Raw genomic sequence first — 20,726 nt, 5'->3', positions numbered from 1 at the left:
CGTGCACGTGGCTTCGGCGCAGCCATTACGCACATTTTTAGGTGTCTACCATGCCTGAAGATGGCGTTTTAGGAAATAACTGCAGGGACTGGGTTTGTCCGCTGATGCAGCTGTGGCTGTGTAGACAAAACCCTGAAAGGTAAAACGACATGATATTATACCCCAAAGAATTGCAGTGCCCGCGTGCAGGTCAGTGAGAATACTAACCAAAGCGTTGAGGCTCGAATGGCACCAGGTCCTTCGGTTCAGACAAGAGCAAAAGATCCTCGGTCCGTGGCCACAGGAGTCGACTGCCCTCAAGGCATACAAGACACTCTTTGCCTACTTGAGAGCGACTGGATTGAGTGACAAATTGTGACAGCGTTGTGCGCGTGTGTGTGTGTGTGTGTGTGTGTGTGTGTGTGTGTGTGTGTGTGTGTGTGTGTGTGTGTGTGTGTGTGTGTGTGTGTGTGTGTGTGTGTGTGTGTGTGTGTGTGTGTGTGTGTGTGTGTGTGTGTGTGTGTGTGTGTGTGTGTTATGCCTTTTTCCCCTTCTCTCTTCCTCATTTTAGCCCCCTAATCCCTCTTTCCCAGTGCAGGGTAGCCAACCGGAACCCCTTTCTGGTTAACATCTTCTTCTTCTTCTTCTCCTCAAGTAATATGGCACATACCCACGTGGGGGGGATTGACCAAGGTATAGGTTAACATCCCTGCCTTTCCCTCGTCCTCTTTATTTATCTATCTATCGATATTGGGGACTTGCAGTCCCAGGGGTGGAAATAGATTGCACAGTGGCCCTTGTCATCTCTGCTCTAATAAAGAACCCGGAATGTCTGAGAGCCGCTTTTAATTACAAGGCTTGTTTAAATCGACGAGTAATCTGGAGCCCCTTCAATTAGCATCATGATGCCAGAAGTTGCTCATCAATAATAGCGTGATGGCCTTGGAACAAGCAATCCAACAAAGAAGATGAGCGCTTATTAGGGGCCCATCTGTAAACCGGCATCATCGCCGTCATAAGCATCAGTCTTTTTTTTTTTTGCTGACTTAGCCGCCAGAGAAAAAGAGCATAGCCGTAATTGCCATCGCCATCATCAGCACTGTCATCGCCGCTGGCCAGAGGGACGGGGAAATGACGGGCGGCGGGGGCCGGCCATGACAACATCCACTGACAACGCGAGCACTACGACGGTCAGTGAGCCGACATCATCCGACCGACCGTCCCCAAGACGCTGCGCCGTCAAGAAGGATGGCAAGAGTAAAAAGAAGAAGGGCGCCAAAGGTGACAGGGGAGCCGGGCTTCTCGGCTTGCCCGCCGATGCTTTCAAGTTCCCCAATGCCCTCAGACTTCCCGGGAGCACTACCAGCGAGAGTGACCTTGGGCCGACTCCGTCGACGAGCGTGGATAGCGGACCGTCCTCCGGACCGTCCTCCGAGGGGGAATTCAGCTTCTCTCAGACCACTAAGAAGAACACCGCCAAGAATGCACGATCGCCGACCGGTAGTAAGCTGCTGAACAGTAAAAAGAAGGACCAGGAGACGTCTCCGCTCAAGAAGTCGAAGGGAAAGAACGTCGTAGATAAGGAATCGCCTCGAAGGAAACCAAAAGACAAGGCGCCCAAAATCGAGGAGGTGTCATCGCCTAAGAAGTCAAAGGGTAAGGCCGCATTAGAGCCGGAATCACCACGCAAGAAGGTTAAAGACAAAATCTTTGTAGACGAGGGATTGCCGCTTAAGAAGGGTAAAGATAAAATCTTCATAGAGGAGCAATCGCCGCGCAAAAAGGTGAAAGAAAAGACGGTGGTTGAGCAGGAATTGGTGGTTAAAAAGGGTAAAGACAAGATCTTCATTGTGGAGGAATCGCCTCGCAAGAAGATGGAGATGGCCTTGGTAGACAAGGAATTGCCGCCTAAGAAGGGGAAAGACAAGATCTTAATCGTGGAGGAATCGCCTCGCAAGAAGATGAAGGAGAAGGCCTTGGTAGGCGAGGAATTGCCGCCTAAGAAGGGGAAAAACAAGATCTTAATCGTGGAGGAATCGCCTCGCAAGAAGATGAAGGAGAAGGTCTTGGTAGACGAGGAATTGCCGCCTAAGAAGGGGAAAGACAAGATCTTAATCGTGAAAGAATCGCCTCGCAAGAAGATGAAGGAGAAGGCCTTGGTAGACGAGGAATTGCCGCCTAAGAAGGGGAAAGACAGGATCTTAATCTTGGAGGAATCGCCTCGCAAGAAGGTGAAAGACTTTGTAGAGGAAGAATTTCCGCTTAAGAAAGGCAAAGATAAGATCATAATAGTTGAGGAGGAATCACCTCGCAAGAAAGCGAAGGCCAAGATCCTCAAGGATGAGCAATCGCCGCGCAAAAAGGCTAAAGACAAGATCCCCAAGGACGAAGAGTCACCGCACAAAGTAAAGATTGCTATAGATGAGGAGCAACCACGAAAGATGATAAATGAGGTCATTAAGGATGAGGAGTCACCGCGCAAGAAGGCAAAGGACAAACCACCAAAAGAGGAGGAGCCACTTCGGAAGAAAGACAAATCCGCCAAGGAAGAGGAGTCACCGCGCAAAAAGCCCAAGGACAAGATTCCCATGGAGGAGCCGTCACCACGTAAGAAATCGAAGGAAAATGCGATCAAGGATAAGAGCTTAACGGATAAGAAATCCAAAAAGAAGAAACAAGTAGAATCTGAGGAAGACAGCAGCACACCGGCAGAAAAGCCCAAAAAAAGTAAAAAGTCTAAAAAACCTCTTTCTGATGCGGACGATTCAGATTTAGACGATTCAGAATTGGACGATTCAGAATTGGTCGAGTCAGAATTGAAGCCAGTCGAACATAAGCATTCTGAGTCAAAATTTATTTTGTATCTTGGAGACAAGGACGGCAGCAACAACTACGGCTCACGTCAGGGTGTTTCCTCTACTTCACTCACAGATGCCTCCTATGACTTCGCAAGGTTTTATCTGGACTGTAAAGAAAGGCAAAAGCGAAGAGATCTCCAAGATCGAGGCAGCCAACGCAGTGATACATATTTGATTTTAAACAAGTGCTGCCGCTGTGGTGCCGGATCTGAAATGGTTGGCGAGATAACTGGAAAGCTTCCGGCTTGCCAATACTGTCTAGAAGAAATGGGTTTCAGCAGGAGAACGCCTCCGACAAGGACCCGGTCCTTCAGAGTCGTGGACAGGACCTACGATACTGTGAACGCTTCCAACATGCTCTTAGAACCGGTTTACTCTCGGAGTGCTTGCAACACTGAGGTGAGTGAGCTCAGACGCTACTGCGATCCCTCGGACAAAGTGTTTCTATGTGGAAGCTCTGTAGCAATAGACGGCTCAGACAAGTACGGCGACCTGCCCGAGGACAATTACAAACCAGCGTGGCGAGAAGCCAGGCGTCTCAAGCCTGCTGAGGGGCTTCACCGCAGGCGAAGCTTCTACTCACATCCGCGAGCTTCGGTCGAACCTGATACACCTACTATACCCGAACTTCGAATAAGAATCTCCCGAGAAAGGCAGCCACGCAATAGGGAGTTCATGCGCAGTTCTTCTAGATTGCTAGATGCCCCTCCGGAAAGCCAGAGAAGCGGGAGGAGCTCCAGAAGGTATAGAAGTCGTGAACCACGTCACAGCCAGTCTCTCATGTTAGGGGACACGAGAGAGGGTGGCTGGGATACCGACTACGACTCATCCCAGGAGGAAATGTGGCTACACAAAGATGCTAGAGTTTCGCCAGACTCGACCCGACCTAAAACAAGAGAACGAGAAGAGCGGAAAGGTCGGCGATTTAAGCAACGAGAACGCCTGCGAGACCAGGAAGCCGAAGAAGGCAAAGCAAATACTCAACGTGACATGTCCGACGACGAAATCTTAGAAGGCTTCCCGGCGGATGAGTCAACAAATGAAGTCCCATCGGGCAATGCTGGCGCAGGCTTGACGTCAGCAGCGGAAGCTAACGAGCCGGAACCCGAAGAGGTTGCCCAACAAGCGTGGGAACGCTATGCGCGTGACTATAAGCGCTTCCAAGAGAACCTGGCAGAATGGAAGTACGAGCAGGAGAAGGCCCATCGACGTCGCCTGCGGGACGGAGGCGATGACCGGCCGCGGCGGCCAGTGACGCCTCCTATGCCCAACGCCTCCATGCACACCGGATTTGAAAACGGAAGCAGCCACATGAGCTCCGAAGAGCGCAGGTCGAAGAAGGACGAAGACGCCATGCACATACGCATTGCGGTGTCTCCCAGCCGTCGGAGCCGACTGATGGTCAACGAGGTGACGTCATCCTGGACTCCTGGACCATTCCCACCAGTAGGAGGTGAGGGATGGCTGCCGCTGGCGCAACCCGGCCAGCCGCTTCCTATGGCCTCTTCGGTGGCACCAGTTGCATACCATCCAACGCCCCTACACTGTGCACCGGCAGCGCAACAGCTGTTCTTCCCTCCGCAGCAGACCCCTGCCACCCAGCCCTCCCCACCCAGCAGTCCAGCGCGTTCCATCCCATCGCCCGTCTCTCCCATGTCTCCTCCGACGAGCGGCGTGTGCTCGCCGGTGTCAGCCCAAGTTCCACCAGCAGGACCTCTGCCTGAAGCCTGAGTGCCTTTCAGGAGACTCGATGGCTGACCGTGGAAACTGCAGTGGTTCAACGGCTGTTACATTTGTACTCTAGTTCCCTGGCGCATAGATTCCGTAATGATATACGCGTTGACGGGACGTGTTTGCACGCAGAACTAAATTGACGCCGATCGTAGTGCTCAGGTTGTCGTTCCAGAGTTCAAAGCAGGGAAAATTTTGTGGAAGATAATGGTGACCCTGACTACTCTGATTTAGCCTTTGGACGCTTATATTGATAGAACTTGCTTTTTCAGTTCGGTTTGCCGTTGCGCTAAGTACTTTTTAAGCCATCCTTTTCCAAATCTGCTTGTAAATTTCCATCGCATGAAGTGGCCGTGGATATTTTTTTAGCCCTTCATGCTTTCAAAAGATGCATTGCCTTTCAACGTAAGGTATACAGAGGGAGTGTTATGAGTAAAATTCGCTGTTTTCAAACCAGCTTCTTTTGGTGCGGTGGTTATTGGTCAAGACACAGTTCACGCGTTACACAAGTGTTCAGTTGACAATTCGTAACCTTCGTATCCAGTCACGTATCCAGTTATTGCAAAATAACGGTTTCCAGTTTCCAGGATTCTATAATTGTTCAGCTAGCGCTATGCCCACTCTACATGTACCACATGACGTGAAGTAATGTGGTATGCTATAATATGTCAACGTCGTTGCTTTATTTGAGCATATTGGGCGTAGCTGCCCTCTTACAGATAATGAGAATCAGTTGTTTAAATGTTTCCTTACTGAAGTATAGGCAATCTCGCTCAGGATTAACTTTAAGTGGTGCGATAGTTACGGTGGCGTTAAACATTTGAGGCGGTGTTGCGAAGATCTCCTTAGACACCTCTCGTTGGCGCTGCTTCTTAGCCCACCTAACTGGGAATTCGGTATGCAAAAGCTTGAGAAGCCTGTAGCTGTAGTTCTGTGGTGACATTGTATGTTAACTGTCCTCGTAAAAATACGCTAATAATGAACTAGTTTTGATCATGACGATTATGAATTTAGTGGCGTGCGGGCAGCTTGGCTAGAGAACGCCATGGCGGAAAGTGTTTTTCCTTTACCCAAACTGCGATTAGAGACTGATTTTCCGATCATTTGATTAACCCGAATGAACCGAGCACTACGGCAAGGGCAAGATTCTAGCCATCATACTACCGGTCGGTACCTGGTGGCACTGGGTGTCGAACCCCATACCTCCCTCATACGAGACTGCTTCTAAAACCATAACACCACCACTGCTGTTATGAACTAGTTTTATCACACTATAACAATAAATGCAGTTGCCGCATATATTACCTCCGCTGAGCTGTGCAGCACTGTCGTGTTTAACATTTCTTTTTTATGATGACCCAAACAACGAACGGCGTATACCAGCTTTGTGAAATCTGCGAATAATCGGGAGGTATAGAGAGACTAATAGGCCTGAGAACTTCGGAAATAAAAACTGAAGCCAAAAATAAGACAGGAAAATAAAGGCGGACGGTAGCACATTTAGTAGTGCAACACGGGATGAAACTATTGAATATAAGAGGGTATCTTAACTCAAAAGATACGGAAATGGAAATCTTATAATAAACTGCACTTCTCCAACCAAAAATTTAATTTTAACCCAACGTTTCGAAGTCGACTCTCCTCCTTCCTCAGGGGTGACTGAGGGCAGTAGCTAGCGTCTTTAAGTATGGAGGGGAGGGTATCTAGCCATTTATTGTTATAACGGCAACTGAATTTATTGTTATTGCGTAGTAAAACTAGTTCATAACAGCAGTGGTGGCGTTATGGTCGGAATCAAAACGTTGGGTTAAAATTAAATTTTTGGTTGGAAATGTGCAGTTTATTATAAGTCTTCAAACCCAACCAGACAGGCAAATCTGTCAAAATGTTTAGTTTTCAAATAGAAATCTTGTAACTATTAGCATGGAAGCCGAAGTGATTTGTGGAGGAAGTTTCTAAAGGTGGAACAAAAAGTCATGTGCCTGGTCTCAATCTTGGCGCCACCAAAAGCCAGCAACATTAGATTCTTTTGGGCAAATGGCAAAATAAACATAAAGAATGCGCCAAACCATGCCTACGTTTGCAAAGGCACAGCGAAGGAATACGGCAGTGCTATATTGCGTGACTTTATTCTTCCGTGTTCGGCGTGAATTCGTGCTGAAGGTATACAGGAAGTGTCGATAATCTGGAGATGTTAAAAGCAACTAGTTTAGCACAGTTAATAACGTTCATCTCCGAAACCTAGCAGCTGTGATAAACGCCGCAGCCGTGAGGCCCAATAACAAGACGCTGCTGGCGGAAGTTTATATCAGGTTATCCCCGATCTCAGTAAAAAAAAAAAAAAAAACACTGTAACCAGGCACTCATATAAAGTGAACAAGAGATCGATAGGAGGAAGCAGTGATTATAGTATTGCTAATAGGGGAGAATCAACAGCAGGAGCGACAGATCGACAAGTACAAAGATAAAGATTGAGTAATTACAGCTGCTGAAAAAAGAGAAGGCGCTGGTTTCCGCAGAGCACGCACTACCGCTAGTAACTGCGTGATTAACTAGAGTGAAATCGGTTACCAACAATACTTAGTCCTCCATTCCCAGCCTCAGTAATTTCATCTGCTTCTTCTTTAAGTACCGATGACCGAAACAAAAGTTCAGCGATTTGTGTTATCCAAGGAATGCTATTTTCAAAGCAAGAGGAAATGAGAAAATAACGCTCTTTGTCAACTCAATTTTCTGGGGTATGAATTTTTTTCTCAAATATTTCTGTTAAACACTGTTAATTGTCTAAAATACGTTGCATGCGCCTGCACAAAGAAGAAAACTTGTACGAGTGACATAGATTGCATAATATATGAAATGGACACTTACATTCATAGCACTGAATACACTCACTAGAAAATTGCATGCGACGAAACTGAGTGCTTAATTCGTCAAATAAAAACGCGGAGGAAATTCTATACTGTTATTTTTGTATTCAGAATATGATGAAAGCAGTCAGGGGATTCGAGCTCCCGCACATCAATTTTTCCTCAACACATTCCCAACAATGAAAAAAGAAAAATAGTGATTTCATACACTTAAACTACGCTGAGCATCGATATAGCATTGCGAGCTTGATAAAAAGCCATGCGAGCACTGCCGGTGCGGTTACATTGCTCTCAAGGAAGACGACGAAGACGAGAAAAAAATTCGTCGCCGCCGCCGAGCGCGCCCGGGAAGCTCGGCTCCGGAGCTTTGGAACCGAGTCATGATTGGCGTGGGCCGGAAACCGTGAGTCGTCGTTCACGAACCGTCAGCTGATCCGGTTCTCCGCCGAGGTCGCAGAGTCATGGCCGGTTCCAGGACCGGAGGCCCGCGGATCCGCCTGGAAAGTTCTCCGAGCGGGGGTCCCTACCAGGAGCTCGCGGTACGCTTCAAGAGTCCCAGCAACACCAGTGTGGGTAGCCTGGCCAGCGCCCCCTTATCGTACACAGCCGTGGTCGGCCCTTACGGCGCCAGCATCAGCGTGTCCAGCGACGAGGGCGAGAGAGATGCGGAGCTGAACATCGTCAACCAGTGCAAAGGGCACACACCGCTCGACGACATGGGCATCAAGATGCGAAACCAGCCTACCATCCGCCTCGTGTCACGCTGCCGAGGCACGCCGTACGGGACACAGACTGGCGTCATCCTCGATGACCCGGATGAAGACCAGGACGAGGTGGAACTGTCTATCGACGCGCCGCCTGGGATACGAGTGATCGGGCGCTGCACCGACAGCGGGTCCTACTCCTACCGCGATGAGGAAATGATGATTCCTCCCGCTATCGGCCGCACTGGCCGCTGCCGTGACCACATGGCTGCCTATGTCAGAAGTCGCGGCGGCGCTGTCACAGCTGGAGCCAAGGAGTACTCGGGCGGCAGCAGCGAGCGTGGAGTTGCAGCAATTGCGCATGTCATGGGAGAGTGCACCCACTTCCAGGAGATGTCCGAGACTGAGGTCTCGTACGAGGACGACTACGAGACCTGCAAGGTATGCGTGAAGCGCATGAAAGAAACTTCTCGAGACGGTGCGGCTGCGCAGGCTCCCAGGATTACGCGCAAGACATCTATGGTTCACATCTACGCTGGTGACATCGACGGCGACTCTCCGAGAGACCAGCTCAAGCAAAAACGGCTCTGCGAGACGAAGGCTCGTTACACGGCTAAGCGGTATCCACCGAGCCCTCCGCAGACGCTGTCACGGTCGCCGTCGCCGCCACCATCCCCACCGCCGCTGCCGCCGAACAGGGAAAGGAAGAGTCGGGCGCCTTACAAACCACCCCCTGCATCCCCTCCAAGACGGCAGCCAAAGTCCCAGACACCTCCCCCTTCGCGGACACCATCTCGCCCTTCTTCGAGTCCTTCCCCGTCTAGACCTTCGTCGAGGATTTCTTCGAGGGCTATGTCTAGTTCGCGCTCTCCATCGCGGGCAGAGTCGCGATCCCCGTCTATGGCCACCACGGCTAAACTGGAAATTGAGGACACGTCGTGGAACTCTTCGCAGTCGTCCAGCATCGAGGTTCAGCTCACCAAGAAACCAGCAAAGAGACGCGAAAAGGAAAGCTCGCGTGTCAAAACCACTAGTCGCGCCCGGGAAATCCCCAAAAAGCCTGTGGCTCCAACACCGCCCCCCGAACTCCGTTACTCAGTGGAGGCCAAGGTGGCTATGAGCAAAGACTCCTTGGAGATGATTAAGCGGGCAAGCACCGAGAAGGTGGACGCCTCCAAGAGTAAACCGGCCACTTCGGCAGAAATGGTCATGCGTGCAGCCTGGCAACAGTACTACAGCGAGTACGACAAGTACAAGGAGGAGATGGCCGAATGGGAGGACGTCCAGCGCAAGATGCGAAAGCAGCTGGCGCGCTTCATGTCGGGCCCCAGCAAGCCACCGGCGCCACCTCCAGGAGTTCAACCGACGGTGGCATCCTCAAAGAGCGCACTGGCTCTACCAGCACCACCGGAGCAGGCCAGCGCTGGCTCTAACCCCCAAGCCGACGAAGGAATGCACATTAGGATCGGTCTTCCAGGAAGAATGGTCAAGGGTCGAAGGAGCAGGAGCTTCAGTGCTGGTCGGCCTCTGGAAGACGCTCCGCCCTGCGTCCAAGCAATGTACGCACATCCGGGACCGTTCGGGCCACCGGGACCTTTCGGCTCGCAGCCGTCGTTCGGAAACCCACCGCCGCCCTACGGGCCACCGCCAATGCCGTTCGCGGGACCCGGGGGTCCATTTCGTGGTGTCGGGTTCCCCCGCCCTCCTCCAATGCTGATGCCTCCGCCGCAGCAGCAGTTCGGGCCGCCGGGCCCGTTCGCGCCTCAGCAGCCGCCTCTACCTTTCTCGGGAATGAGGCCACTCCGTCGCTCTACGTCGCGTATCACGCTCAACTTCATGTAGTGTGCTCGCCTAGGCTGTGCGTGCGGTGGACAGAGATTCTGTGCTTTTCCCGCAAAATTGCAGCCTGACTTCAATTTGAAGGCACTTAAAATTATTTGGTTTGATGATAAAACGCTAGGCATCACTGCAGAATTAAGACTGTTCTTTACAATATATATTTTGTGCGCTACTTAAAAGCACCACGTGTGGCTATCTAGAATAACTAACCTCAAGCTACACCAGATATGAATATTTAATGGGGCAGCACTTGCGGAGAGATTCGGCTGCCAATAACTGCGCGTTTTGAGTGAAATAATTCTGTGCTCAGAGTTATGCGTTTTTTTTTACTTCTCGTGTATCATCTTGAGATGGAAGTGGCCGAGTAACAGTGGCATATGTAGCTCAGGTTTCGCCAAAGAACCAGTGCTCAAGAAGCCTGCGACCTATACTGCAAGTTAGATCATTTTAAGCATCCTGAAAGTTCATATTTACACAGAGTTAAGCGCTGAAAATAGCCGCTACTTATGTTTGTGCATGACTGCATGCAATTGCCTGTGCTCCGGTTCAATACTGCAGTCGAGGTACGTCTTTTTCGATAGCTTATAAGCCGTATCTATGAGGTTCAGAACAAGCAGCCAGTGATTCACAATAGGCGTCATCAAGGCTTAAAAAGAAGAGTTCCTGTTTCTATTTACTGTCGCTAGCATGAGAGTAACAGTAAGATAAGTTTCCTTAATATGCAAAATCAGTCATGAATGTACCCGCTGAGCGATTTCATGAAACCTCATCTTCATGGCTATTATGCTTTATACCAAACAACTACGATGAAAAAAAAGCCACGAAAAAAGAATAGCAGATGGTTTGTCGCCATATATTGCATTGTCGGAGTCTTTTTGCTGTGATAATAAGGGCTGAACATACAGCACATCTTCAAGATTTTCCGACTTCAGGAATACCTGATGACATGAAACTAAACACTGCCTTCTTGCTTCTTTTTTTCGCGAAAATATATGCTTACGGGGTTATTATTTCCGCCATCCTTTCCGCTGTTTTTTGTTCGGTGCCATAAAGGAACAACAGTAAGAGGAAGAAAAAGCAAAAGACTCAAAAGAATCTTTCTCCGACCGCGGCGCCGAAACTTCGGAGAGCAATAAAGTCACTTTCTCTTCAGCGAGCCGCGAAGCTGGAAAGCCCTTTCACGCTGTGAGCCACAGCCCTGCAGAGGAGAGAAGAAAAGGAAGGGAACGCCTTGTTTTACGGGCGGAACAGCTCGGCAGTATATAGCGAGGGCAGTTATTTCGGCAATCTTGTCGCCACCGTAAGCTCCTAGCTTCTGCACTTCAGCGAACGTTCCGCCTTTACCCTTCAATCTTACTCTCTCTTCGGTTCTCTTACTCCAACCTCTTCCCCATAAACACCGCCTCCCCGAGTCTCCGCCCGACTAGAATGTGCATTTCAGGCTGTCTCCCTCGAAAGCCATGCCGCGCACAGGAAGCTGAGAGGCGTTTGCTGGCGCTGTCACTGAAAGGAAGCAAAGCGGCTCTGCCTAGTAACAAGATTTCTAGAAGGACATTGTAGTTGCAGTTGCTTGTTAGTTCAGTGTTTAGTGGAATCCTTCGGAGGGACTAGGTTTGTAATAAGGCAGTAATTACTCGTTAGCATCCATCCTGCAAAGGAAAATTATACAGCTTCCACAGAGATTTTATAGTTAAAAAAAAACAACTCCGGGGATCGAACACGGAACCACCGGACACTGCAAACCGGACACTGCGGACCGCTTTAAGTCAGCATTAAGGCCATTTTATGTGGAGAATACTCTGGTATTTCGACCACATTGTACAGCAGCCGAATGCGGTTATTAAGCCAGCGGAATATAGAAAAAGTCGTTTGAGTACTTAAGTAATACGGGGAAGCTGCAGTACCCGAAACGGACCGGTCCTACTGCCTGCTTTGTTTGAAGGGTCCTCTTCCGTGGGCACAACATCCGCTTTATGCTCTCCCTGCTTTGTGCTGCGTGCAGCACGGGGTTCAGTCCCAACTGCCGTCGGGAACTCATCAGTTCTCAATCAATAAAAGTTTTCTCTTGGCCTGGTGCTCGGTTTCACGGGGGTCAAATGCTTGTAAAATGGCCTTTGACCCCAATTTGTGTAGGCGAAAAAGCACCTTATGCTAAGGCGCTCTCTGGCCGAAGCGGCCCTTGCGCCAATAACAATCAGCCCATCATTCCTTACAAAAATATTCTATATACAGTTCAAAAATTTCTTAGACTCTATTGTCTCCTATAAATATTCCTTTTTGTTTATTCATAACCTGTAGACAAAAGACTGCTAAAAGTGTATGGCCATAAATCTATTGTTTTGACACTTTCTATAGGATTGGTATTGACATAGACTGTTCTCTAGGGTTTTTGTATAGAGAGTTTACAGAGTTTACAGTCCGTGGAAAGTCTATAGACTCTCTAAAGAAATTTTTCTGAGGGATCATTCATAATGAAGCACTGCAGTGGCATTAATGGCAATTAAAGGGTGGATAAATTAGCGCTTTCTGCGGTCCGTGTTCATGGTGCTGTCGAAACGATTGCGATCTCGTTCTGCTTATCACCTTCGACTCCCAAAAAATGTGGGGCCCAGTTTTTTATTGCATGTTAGTATACAGACTTACTTATATCACCGACGTTAGCAGCAATGAGTGATGGAATGAAGTTTTCAGCGGTGATTATTTCAGTCACTGACCTACTTCAACGTCAAAACTAGATTTACGGAATAATTGTCCTTCATTTCATAGAACCACTTTTCTTCAAAGCACAATGCGGAAATCAAGATGTTTTTAAAACTTGGCAAAAAAGCAATATTGGTGCTGAAACTAATATTCCTACACGCTCGAAGTCTTTTTTTTTCTTCTTAAATTACATCAAAGCGTGCATTCTCCAGAAGTATGAAGACCACTTTTCAATGCACTGTTATGGACGGCATAGGTTGCATTTAAATGTCTTGCACAAATGTCTCGCAGTTAATAACTGCTTCATGATACAGAAGAATTTCAGTACAATGAAAGTGACCTTAACATTCAATTTGGCTTCAGTTTGAAATGCAATAGGTGCAGACATTAGCCCTTTCTTTAGCAGTTCTGGTGCCATTATACTAAGATAGTTTAGATAAATTCTTGTATTCAATGCAAAACTTTTTCTTTTGAGTTCTCAACTGCGGTCATCTTCAGGCGTCACTGGCTGTTGCGTCCATTGCAGTGCTAACTCCGACAATATCTGTAATGAGCAGTTTAATGACTGGCTCTTCGGTAATGCGGCCCGGTCTAGAAATACTAAACCCGACGTAATTAAGCAGAGGCCTCGAAGCCTGGTTCTAATGGCGCTGCTGGTTGAAGCTTTCGAGCGACTAATTGACAGTCATTAAGCAAGGCAATAGTGTAGGTGACGCGTCTGAACTCTTCATCAGAACGACTCGTCCAGCAAGCACGTCTCTTTTCTTTAGACTCCATTCGTGTCAGCGCTTACTCATCAGGCGGCTACTGCGCATGCGTCAGACTGACGTAGGGCTCTATACGAAAGTTATGCTACTTATGGTTGTTTTGTGCGGCTCGCAAAGAGTACCAAATCGCATACAATTCAGATCTACTTCTGTCGTCAACTGCAGATTTGGCTGGATAGGACTCATCTGCCGTTTCAGGAAGCCATTTGGACGGCGAAGAAGATGTGCGCTATTAAAACTTCTTTGGGTATTTTCTTCATTTCAGATTACTACACGTAATGAAGGGTTATAAAGCAAGAGGGAAAAAATATAGCCAAGAAAGAAGACCAGTGACCGGGTAGACAATGGCATCTGAAAACGGTACCGTAAAGACCCCTTGGATTTCTGCAGCTAGGACCATGAATTAAGCTATGACACTCCTGTGCCCATAATAAACATACCATTTTTTTCCTTTTCTTTTCAGGCGGGGGAGACGGGAGATGGAGGTGGGGGGGGGGGGGGGGTGTTAAATCACCTTGGATTTAACACACATCTCTAAAAATTGCGCAATTGAGAACCGTACATTACGGAGTTCTAACTTGACTCGGTGATATTTTAGGAAATAAAATAAACCGAGTCATATTTACGCCCGTCGCTAACTCGCGTAACGCACTACATTTGATCGTTTTGACGCTCGAACTTCGCGAAGTGTCCCGCGAGAACATTCTGAAACGTCAGAGCATGTACCCAGACAGCAGAGCACCAGTCAGGGAAGAAATCGGCTGGAGATACTGCAATTCTGGTATCATTCGTTATTAATCTGTTTCTTCCTTTTTTCTTGGCGACTTTGAGGGAAAAAGTTGCCTTTCAGCCCATTTTATATACCCTTCAACACATGGCGACCGGTCTGTAAAAGGTGGATTGCTATCAGTAAAGCCGGGCAGGAATTTGAATAATCCGTACTATTATACCACGATCCTGCACTTTACTGCACCTCACTATACTATAGTATACTATGCTATACCATACTATACTATACTATGCTTTAGATCCCGGCCGCTGTGGTCGAATGTCGATGGAGGCGAAATTCTAGAGGCCCGTGTACTGTGCGATGTCAGTGCATGTTAAAGAACTCCAGGTGGTCGAAATTTCCGGAGCCCTTCCCTACGGCGTCTCTCATAGCCAGAGTTGCTTTGGGATGTTAAACCCCCATACACCAAACCATAAACCAAACTATACAATACTGTACTATATTATACGGTACTATACTATACTATACTATACTATACTATACTATCATATAATATCCTATATTATAACATACTATTTACTGTACTATAATCTATTATATTATACTAAACTATACTGTACTGTAATATATCCTCTACTATACAGTACGTCACTACTATACTATGCAATACTATAAATGTAGTTTACTGTAGCCTACCGTAACATGGCATACTATTCCATCACATTGCAAACCATACTATAACACACAATGCTGTACTAGCTATGCTATGCAAGACTACTCTCTACTATAATATACAACACTCTACTGTACTTTACTATGCTATACTATACTATAATATAATATACTATACTATGCTATACTATACTATACTATACTATACTATACTATACTATACTATACAATACTATACAAGTATACTGTACACCACCGCAGCACATACAATACCATTCCATAGCAAACCATACCATACCCCACTATGCAATACTAACTATACTGTGCTAGCTATACTGTCGAGAGGCCATTGCCCTGCAGTGGGCGTGTTCAAGCTGATGATGGTGATGACTATACTATACTATACTATATTATACTATACTATACTATATTATACTATACTATACTATACTATACTGTACTATACTATACTATACTATACTATACTTTACTATACTACGTTCTGCTATGTTGTACCTTGCGAAGCTGGGACACCAAAGACACGAATACTGCGCTTATTCATGCCGCATCGACCTCACTATATAACAACACTGTAGTAACTAAGCCCACCGCTGTAGAAGCACTTCCGGGGCGCTCATTACGATCGAAGCTCGGATCGCGGTTCGATCGTGTCCGCAGACGTTGACCCGGAAGAAATTTGGCGGCGGAGTAATTGTGCTGCAAGATCGGTGAGACACCGCCGAGGCTGCTGTGGCCACCGCGACGGCATAGCGCCAGTGATCGGGGGGAGAAACCAACTCGCCGCGAAATGCGGGAGATGAGGGGTTGGGGAACCGAATAAAGGAGGGAGCGGTGGCCACCAACACCCTCATTGAGCCTCATTGGGTCCGGATATCCGAAATCAATATCGTCCCCACCGAATCCCTCCATTTGGAGCCTCAATCCACGCAGCCGCACACCACATTCGTACACACACACATACATGCACAGTGCAAGCTGTCTCTGTCCCTAGCCCCCCCCCCCCCCCCCACTCGCCTTCCCTCATCACCTCTCCTTCATTGGCCGCCCAATTTCCCCGGGGCCGTTTAATGAATCAGAATGCTGCGAGCTTCCTGTTTAGGGGCCACTTTTGTCCGCGCAGAGAGACTGAGGCTTTTGGGTCCCTACGCGAGAGCAGGCGCTCGTGTGTAATGCGTTGCAGGATTAATCTGAGAGCAAACGGTCCACGTTTGGTGTCGTTTGTTGTGCAGTCTTTTCGGCGAAAAGGGCAAACGTGTTCAATTTGCGTCGGGGGGGGGGGGGGGTGATGGAGACTTGCTCACTCGCTTTCTGCGCTGTGCCGAATGTTGTGCGCAGAAAGCGATTTTTTTTTTTCGGAACAGGAAAGCAAATTATGCGCGCTCTCCTCTCCATGCCCCAGTCTCTCCAAACTACTCGTTCTTATTTAGAGAACGATGTGGAGATGCTAAGTGCATCTAGGAACATGCGGAACCCGAACAGCGCCGGTCTAATGACGTCTATAGTTTTAAAAACTTATAAAGCTAGGAACTAACTCGTGAATATCTCCAAACTGTTCCTTTCATGGAATGCTGGTTTATTACCAATCCTAGGCCATCACTTCTACGCTGATCTTCATTCCGATTAATAAGCAGTCAAGCCGTGCATGATTTCTAATGGGTGATCATCCGTGGTTTATGGGAAAGAACTTGTTAATTTTCGTATTATCGGATAATGCGCTATTTTCCTTTTTTCTTTTGCTAGCAACAAACAACAGCTTTTCTAAAGGTAGTGTCCGAAGAATTACTGATCAAATGCAACAGCTGACTTCATTTATATCATTCTGTTCGCTAATTCAGGCCGAGAGCTTAGGCTATACGCATACAGATATCATCATCATCATCATCACCACCACCACCAGCCTGACTGCGCCCACTGCAGGGCAAAGGCCTTTCCTATGTCTCTTCAATACAAACTACATACGAACGTCTTTTGCAAATGGGTCTATTGTATGACTTCTAATTTCTAATTAAGCTTCATAATTAAGCTGCAATAACCCACTCCGTACATAATGCACTTTCTGCGAGTATCTTTTGTCACTTGTACCGAGCAGACATTAAAGGGTTACAAGAGGGGACGGAACGACTGAAACAAGACGGCGACGTCTATACGTGGACAAATATCAGTGTGATGGGCAGTGTGAGAGAGCGCTTTTCATTATAGCACCTTGAGACCTCGTATCTAATGATTGATGAATTCTTGCGCATCAGAAAAACGCTGTACCTGTGCTACGACGCACGCGCTAGTAGTAAAAGGAGGTCTCCGGATACTTTAATTTACCTTGGAATCCATAACGTGCATATAAATCCGAGTTTGGGCGTCCAGCTAACAAAGCATGGCGTATATCCACTGAGTCACTTCGGCGAACGGCGTGTCTGTCTTGTTTATTCCAAGCTATGAGCTATCTTCCTTATCGCTAGTTTGATGCAAGTTCTTGTCGTAGACGTCTCTGTCCTCGTTACTGCTTCTTTATACTTTTCCCCTAAGCCTGCATCCCTCCCAGCACATTTCGTTGATTACTTATCTTGCATGCAATGTTTGGTAGGTCTTCTAACCGGAATTTTTTGCATATGATCGAAGCAGATAAGAAATCGGGGATCGAACTAAAGAGCGGGAACATCGCCGAGCTTGAAAAGGTCTGAGCACATTGGCCACGACCCTCCGACAGTGTTTACTTTTTTGCTTTCCTTTATTGAGGTCAAGGTCAAGTCGCTCCAAACTTTGACGAAAAATGTCTCTACGAAAGGAATCAGCGCCTTGCGATTTAATCTCTTTCGTCCTCGATAGGAAAATTCAAGCAGAAAGACGGCGCACTTAAGCGGGCGTCCGAGGGCTCCGGCCCCATACCTTTGACTCCGAAGGAAAAGTGAAAGGAAAATAACCACCGAGAAATTTTCGAAGGCAAAGGGAGCGGAAATTGGTGACGAGCGAAAAACGCGCGCGGGGCGAAAAGAAATTTTGCCGAAGCCGCCGGCTTTGAATGCATCGAACAGTACTGCGTCTAGAAGAGGGACTAGGAGAAGAAAAATGAGGCTGAAAAAAAGAAACAACAAAAAATTCTGAGCTCGCACTCGCGTTCGCCATGCGCAAGGGGACGGTGCGAAGCTCTCGCAGATCGTCACGACTCGCCGCACAATCAGTGCCGACCATAAATCCTGCCAGGTTCTGTTGAATGCTGCCGCTCGGTCTCCCCTGGCGTTAGTTCTTTTATTTATTTATTTTTATTTTACGCGACCACTGCGTGGAGCCACTTGAGGCTTGCGGTGGTGCTCGACGGTATCCCAAATAAAAGCAAAAGCGTATGGAAACAAGGCCTGGACGGGAAGAAGAGTTCGCGAACTTTTGGGAAGCCTCGCGGCGTCCCCTGCCGTGAAGAAGTGGCTGTTGGTTCTCCGACAGCAAAGAGGGGGAAACAGTAGTTCGCAAAAGTGGTTTTTCGGGGCCCTGTGCTCTGTTCGCGATCACCTTTTAGTTATTTTTCTCTTAGTGACGGCTGAAATTTTCGCGGTGTGTTTGCCTCATAGCACCAAGCGCATAAAAAGGGCCCCCAACTTCATAATGCGCTCGTAAAGCTTTTGGCTCTGGTGAGAAAGGCTGCAGCTCGACACGATTCTCTCTTCGATGACAAATCGCTAAGGCAATTCAGTTTGCCCTCAATACCAACGGTGATTTGCGCATGCGCTGAGCGTAATATTCGCGCCTGATTAGTTTAGTAAGGCGAGATTCGGGTGTTCTAGAAAAGAACCAAGCCTTAAAGCAAAAAAGAAATATTTCTGTCGTCGCAACAAATTTTCTGTAATGTGCTTAGCCAAAATTGCAGTGACCACAGAAATGTTTGTTATAACAACATCATTTTCTGTTGCTACTGCAGCAAAGGGGTTTATAGGGGTTTAACGTCCCAAAGCGACTCAGGCTATGAGGGACGCCGTAGTGAAGGGCTCCGGAAATTTCGACCACCTGGGGTTCTTTTACGTGCACTGATATCGCACAGCACACGGGCCTCTAGAATTTCGCCTCCATCGAAATTCGACCGCCGCGGCCGGGATCGAACCCGCGTCTCTCGGGCCGGCAGCCGAGCGCCATAATCACTCAGCCACCGCGGCGGCCCTGCTACTGCAGGAAAGTACTACCGAAGAAACAACAGCGCTACAAGAAAATACTAGAAAAAAAACAAAAATATATCGTTACAACAAATTTACAAAACATTTTGTCGTATTTTTTGCACGGTTATATCGGTTTCGACAGGAAACAATTGGTTTGGCTGAGATGCGTTCGAGGTATGAAACAAGGCACACTGAGCGAAAATTCGCTCAGAAAAACGCTTTTCAGGAAACGTTTCGTAAACACATACCCGTATGTGCCATTAAGAGGAGTGGAAACTATTCTTACCGAAACACTGAAATCAATAGTTTTAAATAGTCCTTAAATAGTAACTATCTGGCGTTCAATTTTACAAAACGAAGAACTCGAAGATGCATTTAATGGCGCATTTTCAGTACTCATATTGCCTCAGATTGCGGCAACCAATACAGCACTAAATTGCTTACTCCGTACAAATATCTCTGGCGCCATATGCCGCTATACGCAGATAGTGCGATTTAATTTCAGCAGGAGGTGGCGATAACTCTAGCTGAATAATACAAACACTCGCTATCTACGCTTCAGCTTCGCACTAACTTAGCGCGCTCCCGGCTTCCCGAACAAGTCAGTGCGACACATTTATGTAAGGAGGTTTGCCTTTGCATCATAAATGGGACATCACAGTGATAAAACTTGCGTGTCAAGAGAATGAAATGGCCTCGCCCATTTCTTCGAGGTTAAAATGCTTAACCCACATTGAGCCTATTAGGACTAATTGCCAAGTGATATGTCATAGGCTTGCACTTTCGTAATTGAAATGGCGTCTCTGAACACTAGTGATATTTTTAAAAAATATATGAGATGTTTCCTGAAATTCTACACTAACCCTTCTGCGAGGTATACGGCAAAGCTGTGATATCGCAAACCGATGTAAGGAACACGGAAAGGCTTCATCCCGAAAGTTATAAGTCTGGACTGCCTCGCCCGTTGCTTCGAGGTTCAAATGCTTTACCCACATTGAGCCTATTAGGACTAATTGCCAAGTGATATGTCATAGGCGTGCACTTTCGTTATTAGGAACGGCGTCTCTGAGCTCTAGCGATCTTTTTAAAAAATATATGAGATGTTTCCTGAAATTCTACGCTACCTTTTTTGCGAGGTATAGGACAACGCTGTGATTTCGCAAACCAAAGTAAGGAACACAAAGGTTTCATCACAAAAGTTAAGATGAGTCTGTGCTACATCTTCGACGCTTATGCAAAAGGATAAACCATGCGTTCACCTCCCATTACAAAGGACGAAACCGATCGAGGCGACCCCATTTCAATGAAAGCTAATTTCAAAAGACGCCCGTGCGTTATGCGATATAATTGAGCCCAAAATCTACAGGTGTTCTACATTAGTCCGGGATTCTTCATTTTAGCATTCGCCATTGCCCATTTGAAGGTTCCAGAAGTTGAACAGCTAATGACACTTCTACATGTAACACCACTGTTCTCTCTGCACCGCTTCAAGCCTCTGTAGTGCTCACCAGCCGAGATAAGCCATCCGGTATCCTAGCAGCTACCGTGGTTGTTATGTGATAAGGTTGGTACCATCATGGGGAAGAAATTGCGTCTTCAGAAGATAAGTTCTCTGAATGGTTGAAAGGAGATGCCGTAACCAGAGCGGAGAATTGTCATTGGCTGGCGAAATGTGATATCACTGGGCTATAAGTCACGTCACTACTGGTAAAGGCATCG

General features: G+C 47.4%; 3 protein-coding genes across 3 annotated transcripts in view; 2 read left to right on the top strand and 1 right to left on the bottom strand.

Annotated features, from left to right (window-relative positions):
• The window catches only part of LOC144109555 (pyrokinin-1 receptor-like), a 316,180-nt gene that overhangs the window by 197,845 nt on the left and 97,609 nt on the right, over positions 1–20,726 (bottom strand). The window lies entirely within an intron of this gene.
• On the top strand, positions 1,033–4,990 carry LOC144110773 (uncharacterized). The gene has a single exon (XM_077643869.1). The coding sequence runs from the start codon at positions 1,134–1,136 to the stop codon at positions 4,566–4,568; it is 3,435 nt and encodes a 1,144-aa protein (XP_077499995.1). The 5' UTR covers positions 1,033–1,133; the 3' UTR covers positions 4,569–4,990.
• LOC144110774 (uncharacterized) lies at positions 7,746–10,286 on the top strand. The gene has a single exon (XM_077643870.1). It carries the CDS (start codon positions 7,897–7,899, stop codon positions 9,979–9,981), a length of 2,085 nt encoding a protein of 694 aa, XP_077499996.1. The 5' UTR covers positions 7,746–7,896; the 3' UTR covers positions 9,982–10,286.

The sequence above is a fragment of the Amblyomma americanum genome, chromosome 11 (assembly GCF_052857255.1).
Source record: "Amblyomma americanum isolate KBUSLIRL-KWMA chromosome 11, ASM5285725v1, whole genome shotgun sequence".
In the NCBI taxonomy this organism is placed as follows: domain Eukaryota; kingdom Metazoa; phylum Arthropoda; class Arachnida; order Ixodida; family Ixodidae; genus Amblyomma; species Amblyomma americanum.
Note: the sequence above shows the minus strand (reverse complement) of the source record. Positions and strands in the feature narration are given on the sequence as shown.

Coding starts and splice junctions, on each gene's coding strand:
- LOC144110773 (XM_077643869.1), top strand. CDS start 1,134: ATGACAACATCCACTGACAACGCGAGCACTACGACGGTCAGTGAGCCG.
- LOC144110774 (XM_077643870.1), top strand. CDS start 7,897: ATGGCCGGTTCCAGGACCGGAGGCCCGCGGATCCGCCTGGAAAGTTCT.